The following is a 15,639-nucleotide window of genomic DNA, read 5'->3' on the forward strand; positions in this document are numbered from 1 at the left end:
GCATGCCCAATTTTACAAAGACTTAACTGCATCTTTGAAGATAATCAAGCTTAACAGGCCGCTAGAATAATTCATAGGTAGAAGGATATATAGAATTATCCAAAATTCTGCAACGCCAACAGAGAAAACTGTCTTTGGATTTGTGACACCAGGGGACAGATATCCACCAAGAAAGCTGAAGTGTAGCAAAGCACAGCTCTAGGACATTCAAACAGAACTTGAGCCGAGTGGAAGGCTTGGTTAACCACAGTTGAGTAAACCTGTGTTGCAGTGTAATCTGATAAGGAACCAACAGCATGGATTCTAGAAGTGTACACCATGTGTCCCTAACACGCTAGACTTCTTTGAAAGAGTTAATCAAACAGTGGATAAAAAAGAACTGATGCATCTCATTCAAAAGTTTTTTTTTTAAGTCTCTCATAAGAGATTAAGAAAATTTAGTAATTATTGTGGATTAAAACTTGATTAATAGACAATAAACCAGGACCAATACTGAAAATCTCCAGAGATTAATACTAAGCTAGTATACAAATTTATTACTGACCCTGACATAGAAGAAGCTTGCACGGAGAGAAAAGGTGAAGAAAAGACTGGAAATTGCCAATGACGCAAACTAGCTACTGGAAAGCCTGGAAAGGTCCTGCTGAATAACAGTGAGATGTGCTCTTCACAAAGTGAAGAAGCAATACTTAAAGGACAGTGATAGACTCAAAGTTAATAGGTGGGAAAAAAAGGATTAAGCAACACTTACCAGCATGAGAAAAAGGGCAAAATAGGAGAAGACATGATACAGACTGACTAAGTAATAAATCGCAAAGAGAATGCCAGCTAATATCTCTTACATACCTTTTCCTTTATGAATATACAGAAACTGTACGTAGAGATGTATTATAATAGAAGACTAAAAAATTAAAATAAAAGAGGACACTATTTAATGCAGCATATAATTAACCCGTTGAACATGCTGCCACAGGATATTAATAAGGCACAACGCTTAGTACAGCTTCCAAGGCCTCAGAGCTACCAGAATGCGGGTCCATCCTGAAATTACTCAGGGCAAGAAATGAAAATGGAGTACATACCTCACTCATGCTTCAGAGTATTAACCAGGTAAAGGCAGAAAGGAAGTTTCCTTCCTAACTGTTGTATTCAAAATGATTTATGGTTTCAACTTTTAGATATTCCTAAGTCTGTCCTAAAGTTCAAATTAAATAGACCCTTTTCCAAAACTTCTTACACTGTTTTTTCCAGATATATTCTTTTTGCCTGTCTATTTTTCTAAATAGCAGAGCCTTCCTTTTCACCCAATTCTTCTTCCACTTCACTTATCCCAGCTTCAAAATATTGCCTACGAAATGATTGTGAACAGCCACTAAGATATACATAAAACTGTGTTGGGCAAAAAGAGTTCTATAATTTGTTAAATTTTCTCAGCTTTTTCCTTTGAGTGGACCAAAATTTAAATTAATACAATATTTTGGTTCTGTTCATATCACGCAATAAAAATCTGAGCTTGGATGCTAAGATGAATCATATTTAACAACATTTTCACCTGTGACTGAGAGCTACAGCAAGAAATGTTCTTTGATAAAATGAATTTTAATCAATAAGTAATATAATTTTATAGAGTAAGATACTAGAATGCCACATTAAAAAGAGGGCTCTACCTTTGTAGGCTGGGGGTGGGGGGGTATGAGCAATTCATCTATGAAATGCGATGGCCTCAGTCAGTTCATAAATTAAACACATACAGAGTAGGCTATGAATGAGTTATAGGCAAATTTCACAACTGCAAAGCCTAAGAAACTGTCTGAAAAACTCTGTGGGTCAATAAAACACAGATGTTACATTTAAAAGTTTTGAAAATAATAAAATTAAGTGTAGACGAGACCAAAGTGATCAGGAGGCAGGTTTACAACTTGTGTCCATTTTGTAATCCAATCCTCTCCATTTTGGGCTTAGCAATAAGGTGCCCCACATGGTATAAAGCCAACCGTAGCATTCAAGCTTGACTGAATTTTAAAAGTGACACAGTGATCAAATATGCTCCAAAGGCATTCTAGAACGTCAGGGTGCTGCTGACCATCAAAATCAACCGTAGTGCTCACCTCAAATCTAAAACAGGATATAAGTACACTCTTTGAGTTAATTAAATACAAGCCCATCTATTTCATCTATTTAAAAAAAAAAAGTGTCCAGAATATATCACTTGCAAAGAAAGGTCTTATTATGTAATGTAGTGTAATACCAGAGTTAAAAATAAGCAGATGATCTTACAAAATACAGCATTTATGTTTCTTCTCGAGTATAAACTCAGAATTTGCTTTAGAATGTCAATAAGTAACATGTTTAACAAGATGAAACAAATAGAAAGCCAGGCAGCAGAGCCCTTCTGTGGAATTCGATTTGGGAGACAAAAGAAGGAAGGTATATTTCAAACAGATGGAAAGTGAAAAATAATAAAGTCATCCTTACCTGCATTAATTTTCCTTCTGCTGGAGTTATTTCAGCAACACCAGCAAACACGCCTTCCAAAGTGAGATTCAGTTTTCCTGTGGGGTCCATTTTCAAGGGGATCACTCTGATAATAGCCTTCTGCTCAGCTGATCTTTCAGACTCCACCGCTGCTGCCAGTACCAGTCCCGTGCGTCCAAAGCCTGCCTGCAGGGTAGCCATCAGCAGCCAGGGCCAGAGGGCAGCCAGCTGTAGCTGGTGGCCACCACTCATGCTACCAGCTGCAGCGATGCACTTCGGCCATACATACCGCTTCCAGTAGCTAAGACCAAACGCAGGTTCTCAAATCCAGACAAACGGCGGAAAAGAAATTTCTGCGTCAGTTTCAGAAAGCCGAGGTGTAGTTTTGGCCCTTCCTTTCTCTAAAGTATATTCCCAAGGACAGGTGGTATTCCTGCTCAAGCAGGGAAGAAGGTTATTGTCAGCCTACTTCTGCTTCAGGTATGTCATTTTCTCCCATCTTCACTATGATTAGTAAAGATATCGCACCTCTCTTGGGAATTCTCAGTGCTGCTTGAGGTTGAATGTCACATCCCGAATCTTTATTATGTCAGATCACCTGGTGCTGGTCTTCCATATGCAACAAGTCCTCGAGCCACTAAACCCAATGCTAATGAACAAAACAAGGCAAAGTAAACGACTAAGGCCATGCATCAAAGGTGAGAGTGGAAAGCTCCAGCTCGGAAAATGAAGAGGTGGCCCTTTTAAGTTGCAAAACTTGTCAATGGTAAAAAACTAAAGATCACAGAGCTTCTTTTTCAAGGGGAAGGAGAGGGAACAATATTTCAGACCACACCTGAGAGACAGCCAAAGATGCTACATGTATTCATAAAAGTTTCAACATTAAACCGTACTTCAGCGTAGCCAAAGTTCCAGGCCCATTGAACCTATAACACTTTCCATGAACTTAAATATACTGAGTTTTAAATTTTCCACCTAGATTTGCTAGTAAGTTAGGTGCTGATTTATATGTCTTCACATATTCACAGGATAAATCTGAGCATCACAATCTTTTCCAATTTTCATAATTAGAAGAATATTTGAAAAGGTTGGCTTTCCAATTATCTTTTCCAGTTGAAATTCCTATTTCTATCTTTATCTTCCTTTCTATCTTAGGGATTCCTCCTTTTATTCTCCTACTTGAGAATGCCAAGCACTGTGATTTCCCATGAGATGCTTTTGGAAACTACTTTATTATCCAGATCTTATAATCTGTAATTTTCTGGGTTCATATTAAAACAAAGGACTATTCCTAACACGTTTTCAAATTCCTTGAGGAGGTGGGGAATAAAAGACAGTGGGAGTAAGGAGGTGATTAGTCTACAAGCTCTAAGTAGAATGCCCTGAAAAAGTAAAAATAATCCTGAGTAGAGTAGATCTGTGCTATTTCTAGGCACACTTGAGAATTTGGGTCTTTGTACAAACAAAATCTTACTCTAAGATTTCAAAATGTGCACCCTTAAGTAAATATAAATGCACTTCAACCACAAAGCCCACTGTGTTCAGAGGTCAAGTTAAAAAATCTTATTAAGTCTTCAGAATAAGTGCTGAAAAGCCAAGCAATTGAATATGAACCTGTTATATAGATTCTTTTCTTTCGCTGAGGCAGAAGGAGGGAAAAAAAAAGAATTTCAAAAGAAATCTGCAAACCTGTTGTGCTGTCGGGCCCACTGGAATCCACGGGGGTGAAACAAATTCAATTATGCTTTTATAGATCCTGCTCAAGAAAAGGTTTCAACTGCTTAACCAAGTACAGTTCATTCTTCCACCTTCTTACTCTGCAACCAAACCAAGTGCCCCACACTGCAGGTAGGAGCCGAGAAATTCCGCAGCCTGAAAAAATAATCCATGCAGGTCAAAGGCAGAAACTTACTCCAAGGTTAGAGCTACTGTCCCCAAGAACTCTAAAACCACTGAGAGAGGATCCAAAACCATTTCTGAAATCTCCTTTCTAACAAAAGTCCTTTTTCTCCCCAAACAGCATATAAAAATGGTGAGATCTTGAAAGAGCAAAGAAGCAAATACATCAGCAACAATTCACTACCAGGAACACAGACAATCCCAAAGGGAGAAGGCAAGGTCTCTGAATCATGGATAGACTTGGAAAGTTCGGAAGGATTCAAGTGCTTCCCTTCCAGAAAGACAATTCTGGATCAGCTCCCTAGAGGAGGAAGCCTGTGGTTTGTAACTGGTGTTCTAGCTCGGACTCCCTCCCCTGGGACTGCAATCACGCTCTCTACCTGCTGACACAGTGAGGGTGGAGCGGCCAGAGGCAGCCGCCCCGTCCCGCCCCCTCCTCCTGGCTGCCTGGGGCACGGTGCGCGCACACTTCACCAGACACGTTCCTGAGCTCGCTCTTCTCTCGGCTCCCCGACTCCCTCTACTGAGCCACGGCCACACTGCACCCAGTTCAGTCCTCAATACCTTCCTCTGAGTAAGCAAGCTCCCGCACGTAAATCAAGGCCACGTGAACAGATAGGTAAGCAGATTCTGCAACCCAAGAGACAGACGGCGGGATGAGGAAATAAAGACCAAAAAAAAAAAGAAACCCATAAGATAAAATAATGGACACAACGTTTTGCAAATGTAAGTTCAAAGGGATATCTGCTCTTCTGGGTTTTAGTGTCTATAAAGGCCACAAAGCCAGAATAATGTGATCCTGTGCAGTAGTTCTCACTCACTGATTTATTGTCTTAAGTCAGCTACCCTGGCAAGAATTCTGCCCTTTTTATGCAGTTTTTCTTCAGCTTCTGCAAATTTAAATTCAGTAGCTCTTTTCTAAACTGCCTGTACCAAGCTTTTACATTAGGTGATGTCAGAGGGCTGGAATCTGTTATTTTCTTCTTACATCCCTGGGATGTGAAATAATACTATGGATCAGACCTGGGCCTTCAATGTGAAACTGAAAGTAAGTCTATATCATAAATACAAGTAAAGGGGTAAATATATATGCTTAATAAGAGTGTAGGTAAAAAGAACACTGATTTTTGGTTAATTACATTTGTGAAAAATATTCCTTCTAGTAACTTTTACCACATTTGTGAACAATAACCCTTCTAGTAACATTTTCTTTAGAAAGAATGCAAACATTTCTGACGTATGTTTCTAAAATTTGAATTTTCAAAATGACCAGATTGTATTTCACTGTGGCCAGACATCTTATTTTTAATCTGATGCCAATAATCTTTCCAAACTGTACAAATGAACAATGATGTGAATATGATTAACATTACACTTAAAAAAGGTTAAGATTTATGCTACATGCTTATTGTGGTAAAAAGCACATTTTAAGTTGTGGCAAGAAGCACATAAAATTTCAAACAATTTCTAACGTGGACAAAAGAATTGTGAAAACTGACTACCTGTAAAATGTGGAGAATAATAACTGCATTGTAGGTTTGCTGTAAAGATTAAATGACATAATGCCTCTGAAGGCAAAAGGTATGAGTGACCTGGTCGCCTTGAGAATTTTATCCCTAAAGAGGGTTTACAGTCTAATTTGAAGATACATTTACCCCAATGTTCACAGCAACACCACTTACAATAGCCAAGACATGGAAGCAACCTAAATGTCCATCAACAGATAAATGGATAAAGAAGATGTGGTACATTCATACAATGGAATATTACTAAGCCAATAAAAAAGAATGAAATAATGCCATTTGCAGCAGCATGGATGGACCTAGAGACGATCATACTGAGTGAAGCAAGCCGAAGACAAATGTCATATGCGATCACTTACGTGTGCAATCTACAATATGACACAATTAACTTATTTGCAAAGCAGAAAGAGACTCACAGACATGGAAAACAAACTTATGATTACCAAAGGGGAAAGTGGTGGAGGGGAGTAAATTAGGAGTTTGGGCTTAGCAGATACAAACTACTATATATAAAGTAAACAACAGAGACCTATTGTATAGTACAGGGAACTATATTCAGTATCTTGGAATAAACTATAATAGAAGAGAATCTGAAAAAATATGTGTGTGTGTGTATATATGTATCTGAGTCACTTTCTTGCACACTGAAACTAACACATTGTAATTCAATTATATTTCACTTAAAAATTTAGTAAGTTTTTCAAGAGAGTTTATGGGGACAGTTTTGGCATTTTAGGCCTAATAACACCTAGAGCGGAGAGATAAATTCTAAAGTAAATTCTTAATTTAGCACTTTTTATTTATTGGTTGACCATAAGAACATAATACAAATATAGACCTTTTATAGCTCCTTTCCTAAAGAACAGAAATAGATCTAATTCTTCTGGAGAGAATTTTTTAGAAGTGTGCTATGGTTTTATGTTTTTATGTATTCTATATAAAAGTATAACAAAAAGATTTAAATATACATTATTACATATCTGATATATGCAAAAACATCTTTAAACTTTAAACAAACAGTAACCTACTACAATGGCAACCCACTCCAGTACCCTTGCCTGGAAAATCCCATGGACGGAGGATCCTGGTAGGTTGCAGTCCATGGGGTCGAGAAGAGTCAGACATGACTGAGCAACTTCACTTTCACTTTTCACTTTCACGCATTGGAGAAGGCAATGACAACCCACTCCATAACTCTTGCCTGGAGAGTCCCAGGGATGGCAGCCTGGTGGGCTGCCGTCTATGGGGTCGCACAGAGTCAGACACGACTGAAGTGACTTAGTAGCAGTAGCAGCAACCTACTGATTGATTTTGCCTCGCCTATTCCTGCTTGAAACTTGCAAAGGAATTAAGATACCCAACCTAAGAGGCTTAATACGGATACTTAGTTGAAAGGAAAAAAAATACAGATGTGGTTGCTCTCTCTTGAGGAAACCCTGAATGACGATAATAGGTATCACGAAGCTGGGTACCTCGAGTTACTCACGATCCAACCAAACAGCTCTATAGGGCTTAGTTCACTGATATATTGTGCTTATTTACACAGTATTGACACGAAAAGTCAGCAGAATCGATAAGCAAGAGAAATTATTCTCTGGCTTCAAGTTTTGGAGTCATCCCTGAGCAATTTTAACTTCCATAACGATGGCATCACTGCGGCAATGAAGTGCCCACACTGACACCTACTGCCAACCTCCCACAGAAAACAGATCACCCTTCAGGACCTATCTCCACATCTGCACTGACTAAAGTTACCAGACTTCGGTTCTTTCCCCAAACCTAGGTTTCTAAAAGCATGTCTAAGAACTGTCCTTACTCTCAACGGCATTTTAACTATTCAATCTCTATTCAAGTGTAAATGAAGAAAACTCAGGACTTTTTAAGTCGGATTCTTTGAAAAACAGAGCACACTTCCTTTTGAACTTTACTAATGTGATTATTAGTCATAATGAATGAGGTTTCTATTGATCACCAATTCAACAGTAAAAACCAAGCAAGACAACAAGTCTAGTTGAAACACTCACTTTATTGTTGACTGATTGAAATTTTTTGTTTAAGGTGCTGAAATACTGAGGTGCTAGTCAGGAACCTTATTAGCATGTATCAGACCCTACTGACTAATTTACACAAAGATTTTATGTTACCTTTTGCCACTTTTCCAAGACAGTAATGATAGCTTTAGGTGATGGGTAGCAGGCATGTGAGTATAGCAGGAGATCCAGCTCCCCGATCTGTTGTATCAATATATAAAAAAAGTTTGGAAAGCTGATAAAGGCATTTCATTAATTAAGCCTTAAAACAACTGAAACCAAATCCATGTCAAGGTTCCTGCTTGACACATGTTCCTCAAAAGATATTATCTCTTTCAACATATATGAAGCCAAGAAAGGCACAGTTAAGGGAAGGAATATCACTTACTTAGTGATATTTTATTTATCAGCTTTTTCAACATGACAGAGAAAAGGCAAAGTTCCTTCATTTAGAAACTCGGTCTCCTATTCACATACTCTACCAAAATACAGAATCTGACCAAAAGATGTAGGAGTCTCGATAATCCATTCATCTTTTAAACCTTGCTGATAAAGATGAATAAATGTTCATCACATAGACATGGACTAGTCTAATCAGATAGACCAAAGAGGTCACTTTTCAGGACCTATTTTCATATCTAAACTGAGTCACTGCAGACCAAAACAGAGCTCAACCTTTTCTAAAATACTACTATCTCTGTAACACTTCCAGGGTTTGACATCACTGGGAAGGCACAACGCAATTTAAAAAATGTATTGTTACACCCACCATGGCTGAAAGAGTATTTACGTCACATATCACTATGTGCCTTTCCTTTCTCATTCGTTTCATATTCCTAGGCTTCCCTTTTGTTTCTGCAGTGCTTATAAGGAAAACTGAGGCAGAATCCAGTAAGAAAGTTCTAGTCAACTGGAAACTTTAAAATCAGAAAGCTTCTTACTGTCACTGGATGAGCAAGTGAGGGATCAACTACAGAAACTGGATATCCAAGATACCTCTCCTAAAAACCAGTTCCACAATTGTACTATTCGAATTTAGGATCCTAAAGAGGGGATGAGATAAAAATGTTAAGTCTATCCCACTATCCAAACTTCTCTCAGAAGCTTAAACCATACATAAACTGTTAAAGGTATAGCTTCTGTTAGGTAACTACTAATCAGTTAGTCCCAGAATTTGCACACAGTATCTTTTACAGCTGAGAATTTATATTTACTGAATGTAAGTATAAACACTGTGTTAAATCTCTTAATGGTTTTGCTCACACATTGTACATTTCCCTTTAAAAATAAAAATATTACACAGGCATCCTTTATCCTTCTACCCACAATATTAATAAAAATATAAAGCTTTAAAACTTTAAATCTACCAGCATTTATAAATACAATTAAACAAGTTAAAATACTTTTCTTTAGAAGATATATTAAACAAGTGATACATTAACAAAACCTTACCATTTATGATACTGTATTATTAAAATTAAAGAAAGATATGAAAATAGAAGAATGTTCCCATTAATAGAAAAGAATAAGGGGCTGTTAAGTGTGATGGATGGTCCAAGCCCAGATGCCTTGCTCTTGAAACAGAACGCTGGGTGAGGAAGTCAGAGCATTTCCTGGTTAATCATTTAGAAAATTAACTCTTCCCCAGAGTTTTTCTTCCCTGGAATTCCTGACCCATTTAGACCTGTGATCTTGGTGACCTCACATGCCTTTGCTTCTCACAATCTTCTCTAAAAGGATCACATTGCGATTTGAAACAGATAGACTGAACTCCCCAGTGGAGCTGCACTGACTACTGTTTGAAAGTGGCAAGACGACAGATCAGCACACCCACACACAGAGTCTTCTCCGGGACCATACACGCAGCTGTTTTTAGATGCTTCTTGACTGTAACAGAAGGCCAGGACTTTTCATGTGAAAGGGATCTGGGCAGCAAACAAACAAAGACTGCTAGATGTTTTGTAGTTGGTCAAGGTAAACAATCTGAACTGAACAGCTGTAGGAAATATCACATTCCAATTCTCAATTAACAAAATTCTCAATTAACAAAACAAAAATACGTTTTTTTTTTCTCCTTAACAGAACTGAAAAAATCCCAACAGTGTGCCACGTGCAAGGCTAGTCTGCCTCCAGCTACAGCTAGTGCACAATGTCGCATCTGTCATCCAATCCTCACTCTTTTAGTTCTTCCTCCTTTGGAAAGTGTTCCTGCTTGCAGGCAACATCCACCAGCAGATGAAGATCTAGAAAGAAAAATAAGGTTTGTTTACACTGTTTCTCAAACTGTAGAGTTCGACAGGCAAGTCTTTCAACAAGAAGAACAAGCTGCTATGTTTCACCTGTAGAATGGGCTCTAAAATTACATTATCTCATCAGGCTCTCAATTTTTAGGGCATTTCTGTACCTCTAAAGCACAGATGCAGCTCAGGCATTAACCCAAAGAGACTAACAAAGTTTAAAACATCTCTCCTTTTAGTGATGTCACTAAGCCTTTTTTCATTTCAACTGACTTTTACTGTAAGTATAAAATTAAGAAACAGTGTCAAAAAGATCAAAGTACAATAAACACACATATGAAAATTCATTTCTTCAATGTTATAAAAATAGGTTCCAGGATTATGAAGCAATGCCTTACAAAAAACAATGTTAAATTAAGTAAACACTACCTTTCCAAAGTTGATTGCCTCCATAAAATTTCTACCTATTGACTAATGTAGCTGATTCGCTTATAAAAGTGTCCATCTGAACTGTCTATAAAAAAAAATTAAGTATACCCTTCGAGGAGGTCAAGAGACAGAAAGAATGGGAAGAAGTTAAAAAGTGAGCTCTCAGCTCAGGTACTAGGTTCTATAACAAAAAAAAGCTAAGGCCATGTATAGCAACAGAGTTAACTAATGTGGCTTCCGGGCTTCCCAGGCGGCTCAGTGGTAAAAAAGCCGCCTGCCAATGCAGGAGCAGCAGGAGACATAGGTTCCATCCCTGGGTCAGAAGATCCCTTGAAAAAACGAATAGCAACCCACTCCAGTATTCGTGCCTGGAGAATCCCATGGACAGAGGAGAAACAGTTGGACACAACTAAGCAACTGAACAAACGCGGGTTCTAGATTCAATCTAATTAGTTTACAACTTCTAGAATAGCATGGCTTCCCTTGTGGCTCAGCTGGTAAAGAATCCACCTGCAATGCGGGAAACTTGGGTTTGATCCCTGGGTTGGGAAGATCCCCAGGAAAAAGGAAAGGCTACCCACTCCAGTATTCTGATGTGGAGAATTTCATGGACTGTAGTCCATGGAGTTGCAAAAAGTCAGACACAACTAAGTGACTTTCACTCACTCATTCACTCAGAACAACATGACCTGGGAGCCTTTTTAAGGTTGATTTTTAAGCTTACAATCTTGTCCTAGTAGCATTTTGGAGTTAAACTAAACTACACAGAATGAATCCTTAATTTCCTACTAGACATACAGAGACTTCTGTTACGCTATTTGTAAAACATAACTTCTGTGGGACTGATCAACAGCCTGAGCAGGAGAGACGAGAAACAATAATTCTACCACCACCTTTGAGAAAATCTAGAGGGCATTTGGAACAGTACTTAATTTTTGCCCTCTTCTATAAAAGGAAGATCAATTACTAAAGAAAAGTACTAGCTCATCTGGTGAACAGGAGTACAACCTATCCATGAAGAACAAGCAATTTTGAAATTCACTGGCAATCTGGTGGTTAAGAGCTCCACGCTTCCACTGCAGGGGGCAGCGGTTCCATCCCTGGTTTGGGGAACTAAGATCCTGCATGCTGTGCCTTGAAGCCAAAAAAAAAAAAAAAAAACTAGTTAAAAAAAGAAAGTGTAAGTACAAGTCGTTTGGTTGTGTCCGACTCTTTGCAACCCCATGGACTTTACATTCCATGGAATTCTCCAGGCCAGGATACTGGAGTGGGTAGCCTTTCCTTTCTCCAGGGGATTTTTCCAACCCAGGGATCGAACCCAGGTCTCCTGCATTAAGAACAAGCAATTTATCCAGATAAGCATCTTGCAGAAGAACAGACATCAATTTATCACTTAAAACGGGCTTCTTGCATATCTCTGATCATGGCAGCATTCTTTACAATAGCCAAAAGGTGAAAGTAATCCAGGAGTCCATCCATGGATGAATGGGAAAACATATACTGGAGTATTATTTAGCCTTAAAAAGGAAGCAAATTATGACACATGCTACATGAATGAGTCTTCAACATGAATGATCTACAACATGAAATAGTCACAAAAGAACAAATAGTGTACAGTTCTACTCATATGAAGTAGTCAAATTCATAGAAATAAAAGTAGAATGGTGGTTGCCAGGGGCTGCAGGGAAGGATGTAATGGATATGGAGTGTCAGTCTGGGAAGACGAGAAAAGTTCTGGAGATGGGCGGTGGTGGTGGTAGTACATAATGTGAATGTCCTTAATGCCCCTGAATTGCACACTTAAAAACAGGCAAACAGGTAAATTTTATGTTATACATATTTTACCACAAAAATGGCTTCTTTACAGTCTAAATAACAGGGATAATGATTACAGTTCGATCTTAATTTATAGAACATCTTTTTTTCAAGTAACTGAAATGCAGTTATATGGTCATCTAATTAATCCTGAGTAATAAAGAGATGACTCAAGGAACCTCTACACTAGATGATTACTAAAGCCAGTGGTTTCTAGATCATGCTGCACCCTGGAATTACCTGGGGATCTTAAAAAAAAAATTGAGATCCAGGGCTTCTACCCCCATATATTCTGATTTAATTGGTACAAAGTGCTATCTAGGCATCAGCTGATCAAAGGATACAGAATGAGTAATATGTAAGTGTGATCATTCTCTAAACACTTCAACTCCACATCGGAATAAGGAGGACAGGCCATGTAGTAATAGAAAATACTAAAACATGACTTTGGAATATGAACAGACCTAACTGCAGCCCTCTTTTGAAAGCAGAGTAGGAATTCTTGATAATGACAAAGGCTGTTGTTCAGGTGCCAAGTTGTGTCCAACTCTTTGCGACGCCATGGACTGCAGCAGGCCAGGCCTCCCTCTCCCTCACCATCTCCTGGAGTTTGCCCAAGTTCATGTCCACTGAATCGGTGACAAAGGGAAAGACTATAAACAAGGCCTAAGACTATAAAACAACTACAGACCTCTTATGGGGAAGTAGACTGAAGAATAGCAACAAATCCTCTTTTTTCAGTGGACAACTCATTTATTAAAATCTTTATCCTACTGATAGGTTCAAATAATGGACAGGAGCACATCACAGATAGGCATGTTTAAAGTAACAACAGCTCAGTGGATAACCAACGAGGTCCTACTGTGTAGCCCAGGGAACTGCACTCAGTGTTATATGTCAGCCTAGATGGGAGGGGAGTTTGGGGGAGAACGGATACATGTATAGGTATAGGTATGGCCGAGTCCCTTCGTCACCTACCTGAAACTATCACAACATTGTTAATTGGTGATATCCCAAAATAAGTTTTTAAAAAATAAAGTAACAACAGCCGGTATGGCTCTATAATAGCCTCAGAATGGGTTGTGTAGTGTGAGCAACAAACCCTCTTAGCCTTAATGACTGGGATTTGTTGTTCAGTTGCTCAGTCATGTCTGACTCTGCGACCCCATGGACTGCAGCACGCCAGGCTTCCCTGTCCTTCACCACCTCCCAGAGCTTGCTCAAACTCACGTCCCTTGAGTCAGTGTTGCCATCCAACCATCTCATCCTCTGTTATCCCCTTCTTCTGCCTTCAATCTTTCCCAGCATCAGGGTCTTTTCTAATGAGTCAGCTCTTTGCATCAGGTGGCCGAAGTATTGGAGCTTCAGCTTGAGCATCAGTCCTTCCAATGAATATTCAGGATTGAATTCCTTTAGGATTGACCAGTTTGATCTCCTTGCAGTCCAAGGGACTCTCAAGAGTTTTCTCCAACACCATAGTTCAAAAGTATCAATTCTTCAATGCTCAGCCTTCTTTATGGTCCAACTCTCACATCCATACATGACCACAGCTTTGACTAGACAGACCTTTGTTGTCAAAGAAAGGTCTCTGCTTTTTAATATGCTGTCTAGGTCTGTCATAGCTTTTCCTCCAAGGAGCAAGTATCTTTTAATTTCATGAATGCATCACCATCTGCAGTGATTTTGAAGCTCAAAAGAATAAAGTCTCTCACTGTTTCATTTCCCCATCTTTTTGCCATGAAGTGATGGGACTGGATGCCATGATCTTCGCTTTCTGAATGTTGAGTTTTAAGCCAGTTTTTCACTCTCTCACCTTCACCAAGGGCTCTTTAGTTCTTCTTTGCTTTCTGCCGTAAGAGTGGTGTTATCTGCATCCCTGAGGTTATTGATACTTCTCCTGGCAATCTTGATTCCAGCTCTGCTTCATCCAGCCCAGCACTGAGCATGATGTATTCTGCATATAATAAGCAGGGTGACAATATACAGCCTTGATGTACTCCCTTCCCAGTTTGGAACCAGTCCATTGTTCCATGTCCAGTTCTAACTGTTGCTTCTTGACCTGCATGCAGGTTTTTCAGGAGGCAGGTAATGTGCTCTGGTATTCCCATCTCTTCAAGAATTTTCCATTGTGGTTGTGACCCACACAGTCGAAAGCTTTAGTGTAGTCAATGAAGCAAATGTTTTTCTGGAATTCTCTTGCTTTTTCCATGATCCAGTGGATGTTGGCAATTTGATCTCTGGTTCCTCTGCTTTTTCTAAATCCAGCTTGAACATCTGAAAGTTTTCAGTCACATACTAAGGAAGCCTAGCTTGGAGAATTTTGAGCATTACTTTGCTAGCATGTGAAATTAGCACAATTGTGCAGTAGTCTGAACATTCTTTGGCCTTGCCTTTCTTTGGGATTGGAATGAAAACTGACCTTTTCCAGTTCTGTGGCCACTGCAGAGTTTTTCAAATTTGCTGGCACACAGTCCCCAATTTGGGGCTACCAAAGTCCCCAATTTGGCACATAGCTTCTAATAACAAGTATCTAAACCTGATAATTTTATTATTAAAGTGAGCTTCCTTCATTAACAAAGCTGCCAATCAAGGAATTAAGAGCATAGAGACCAATAAAAATGCAAAAAGACAGAAATTAGTCTGATGCTACTAGAGGTTTCTAGGACTTTATTCAGGAACCTTCTATACGCATCAGAGAAGTAAATATTTGAGAATCAAAGGAGCTGAGTTGATCCGAGAGCTAAAAGGCCTCCAGGGACAGGAGTATTGCATCTACTCATTTGGCAATTCTTTTTGACTGCACCTCACAGGATTTTAGTTCCCCCATCAGGGATGGTACCCAGGCTCTCAGCAATGGAAGAACAGAGTCCTAACCACTGGACTGCCAGGGAATTCCCTGGAAATGCAAATTCCTACTAAGAGCACTCTCTAGGGTTGGGGGCTATTACCTTAATGAAATCTCATCCAGAATCCTGCAATAGCTGCAGGAAAATGAGAAGTCCTTTCTTCAGGAATGGACTGAACTTTGCTCTTAAACATTCAATTTCCCTTAACTATGAAGTAACCTATCAAAACACAAGAGAGTGTAGTTTCTACAACAAGACTAATATCTGGGTGCATTTGGTTTAGGGTAATTTCATTGTTGAAGAAGGAAATGGCACCCCACTCCAGTACTCATGCCTGGAAAATCCCATGGATGGAGGAGTCTGGAAGGCTGCAGTCCATGGGGTC

General features: G+C 39.1%; 2 protein-coding genes across 7 annotated transcripts in view; both read right to left on the reverse strand.

Moving 5' to 3' along the window:
- Positions 1-4,724, reverse strand: part of RNF43 (ring finger protein 43) — a 76,305-nt gene extending 71,581 nt beyond the window's left edge. For 2 of the 6 annotated variants that reach the window (XM_060395116.1, XM_042255288.2), the window contains exons 1-2: positions 3,004-4,724; positions 2,476-2,908 (exon numbers count right to left, since the gene is read on the reverse strand). In XM_060395116.1, coding sequence (XP_060251099.1) covers positions 2,476-2,727 — 252 coding nt within the window. In that variant the 5' untranslated portion in view covers positions 2,728-2,908; positions 3,004-4,724. Of the gene's footprint in view, positions 1-2,475 lie in introns of all 6 variants that reach the window. The other 4 variants (XM_042255289.2, XM_042255286.2, XM_042255287.2 and 1 more) reach the window with 3 other exon arrangements.
- A 3,179-nt stretch (positions 4,725-7,903) lies between these two features.
- HSF5 (heat shock transcription factor 5) overlaps positions 7,904-15,639 on the reverse strand; it is a 51,127-nt gene continuing 43,391 nt past the window's right edge. Inside the window, exon 6 of the mRNA XM_004013175.4 lies at positions 7,904-10,170. Within this exon, the coding sequence (XP_004013224.3) occupies positions 10,100-10,170 (71 nt within the window). The 3' untranslated portion in view covers positions 7,904-10,099. The remainder of the gene's footprint in view (positions 10,171-15,639) is intronic.

The sequence above is a fragment of the Ovis aries genome, chromosome 11, assembly GCF_016772045.2.
Source record: "Ovis aries strain OAR_USU_Benz2616 breed Rambouillet chromosome 11, ARS-UI_Ramb_v3.0, whole genome shotgun sequence".
Lineage (NCBI taxonomy): Eukaryota > Metazoa > Chordata > Mammalia > Artiodactyla > Bovidae > Ovis > Ovis aries.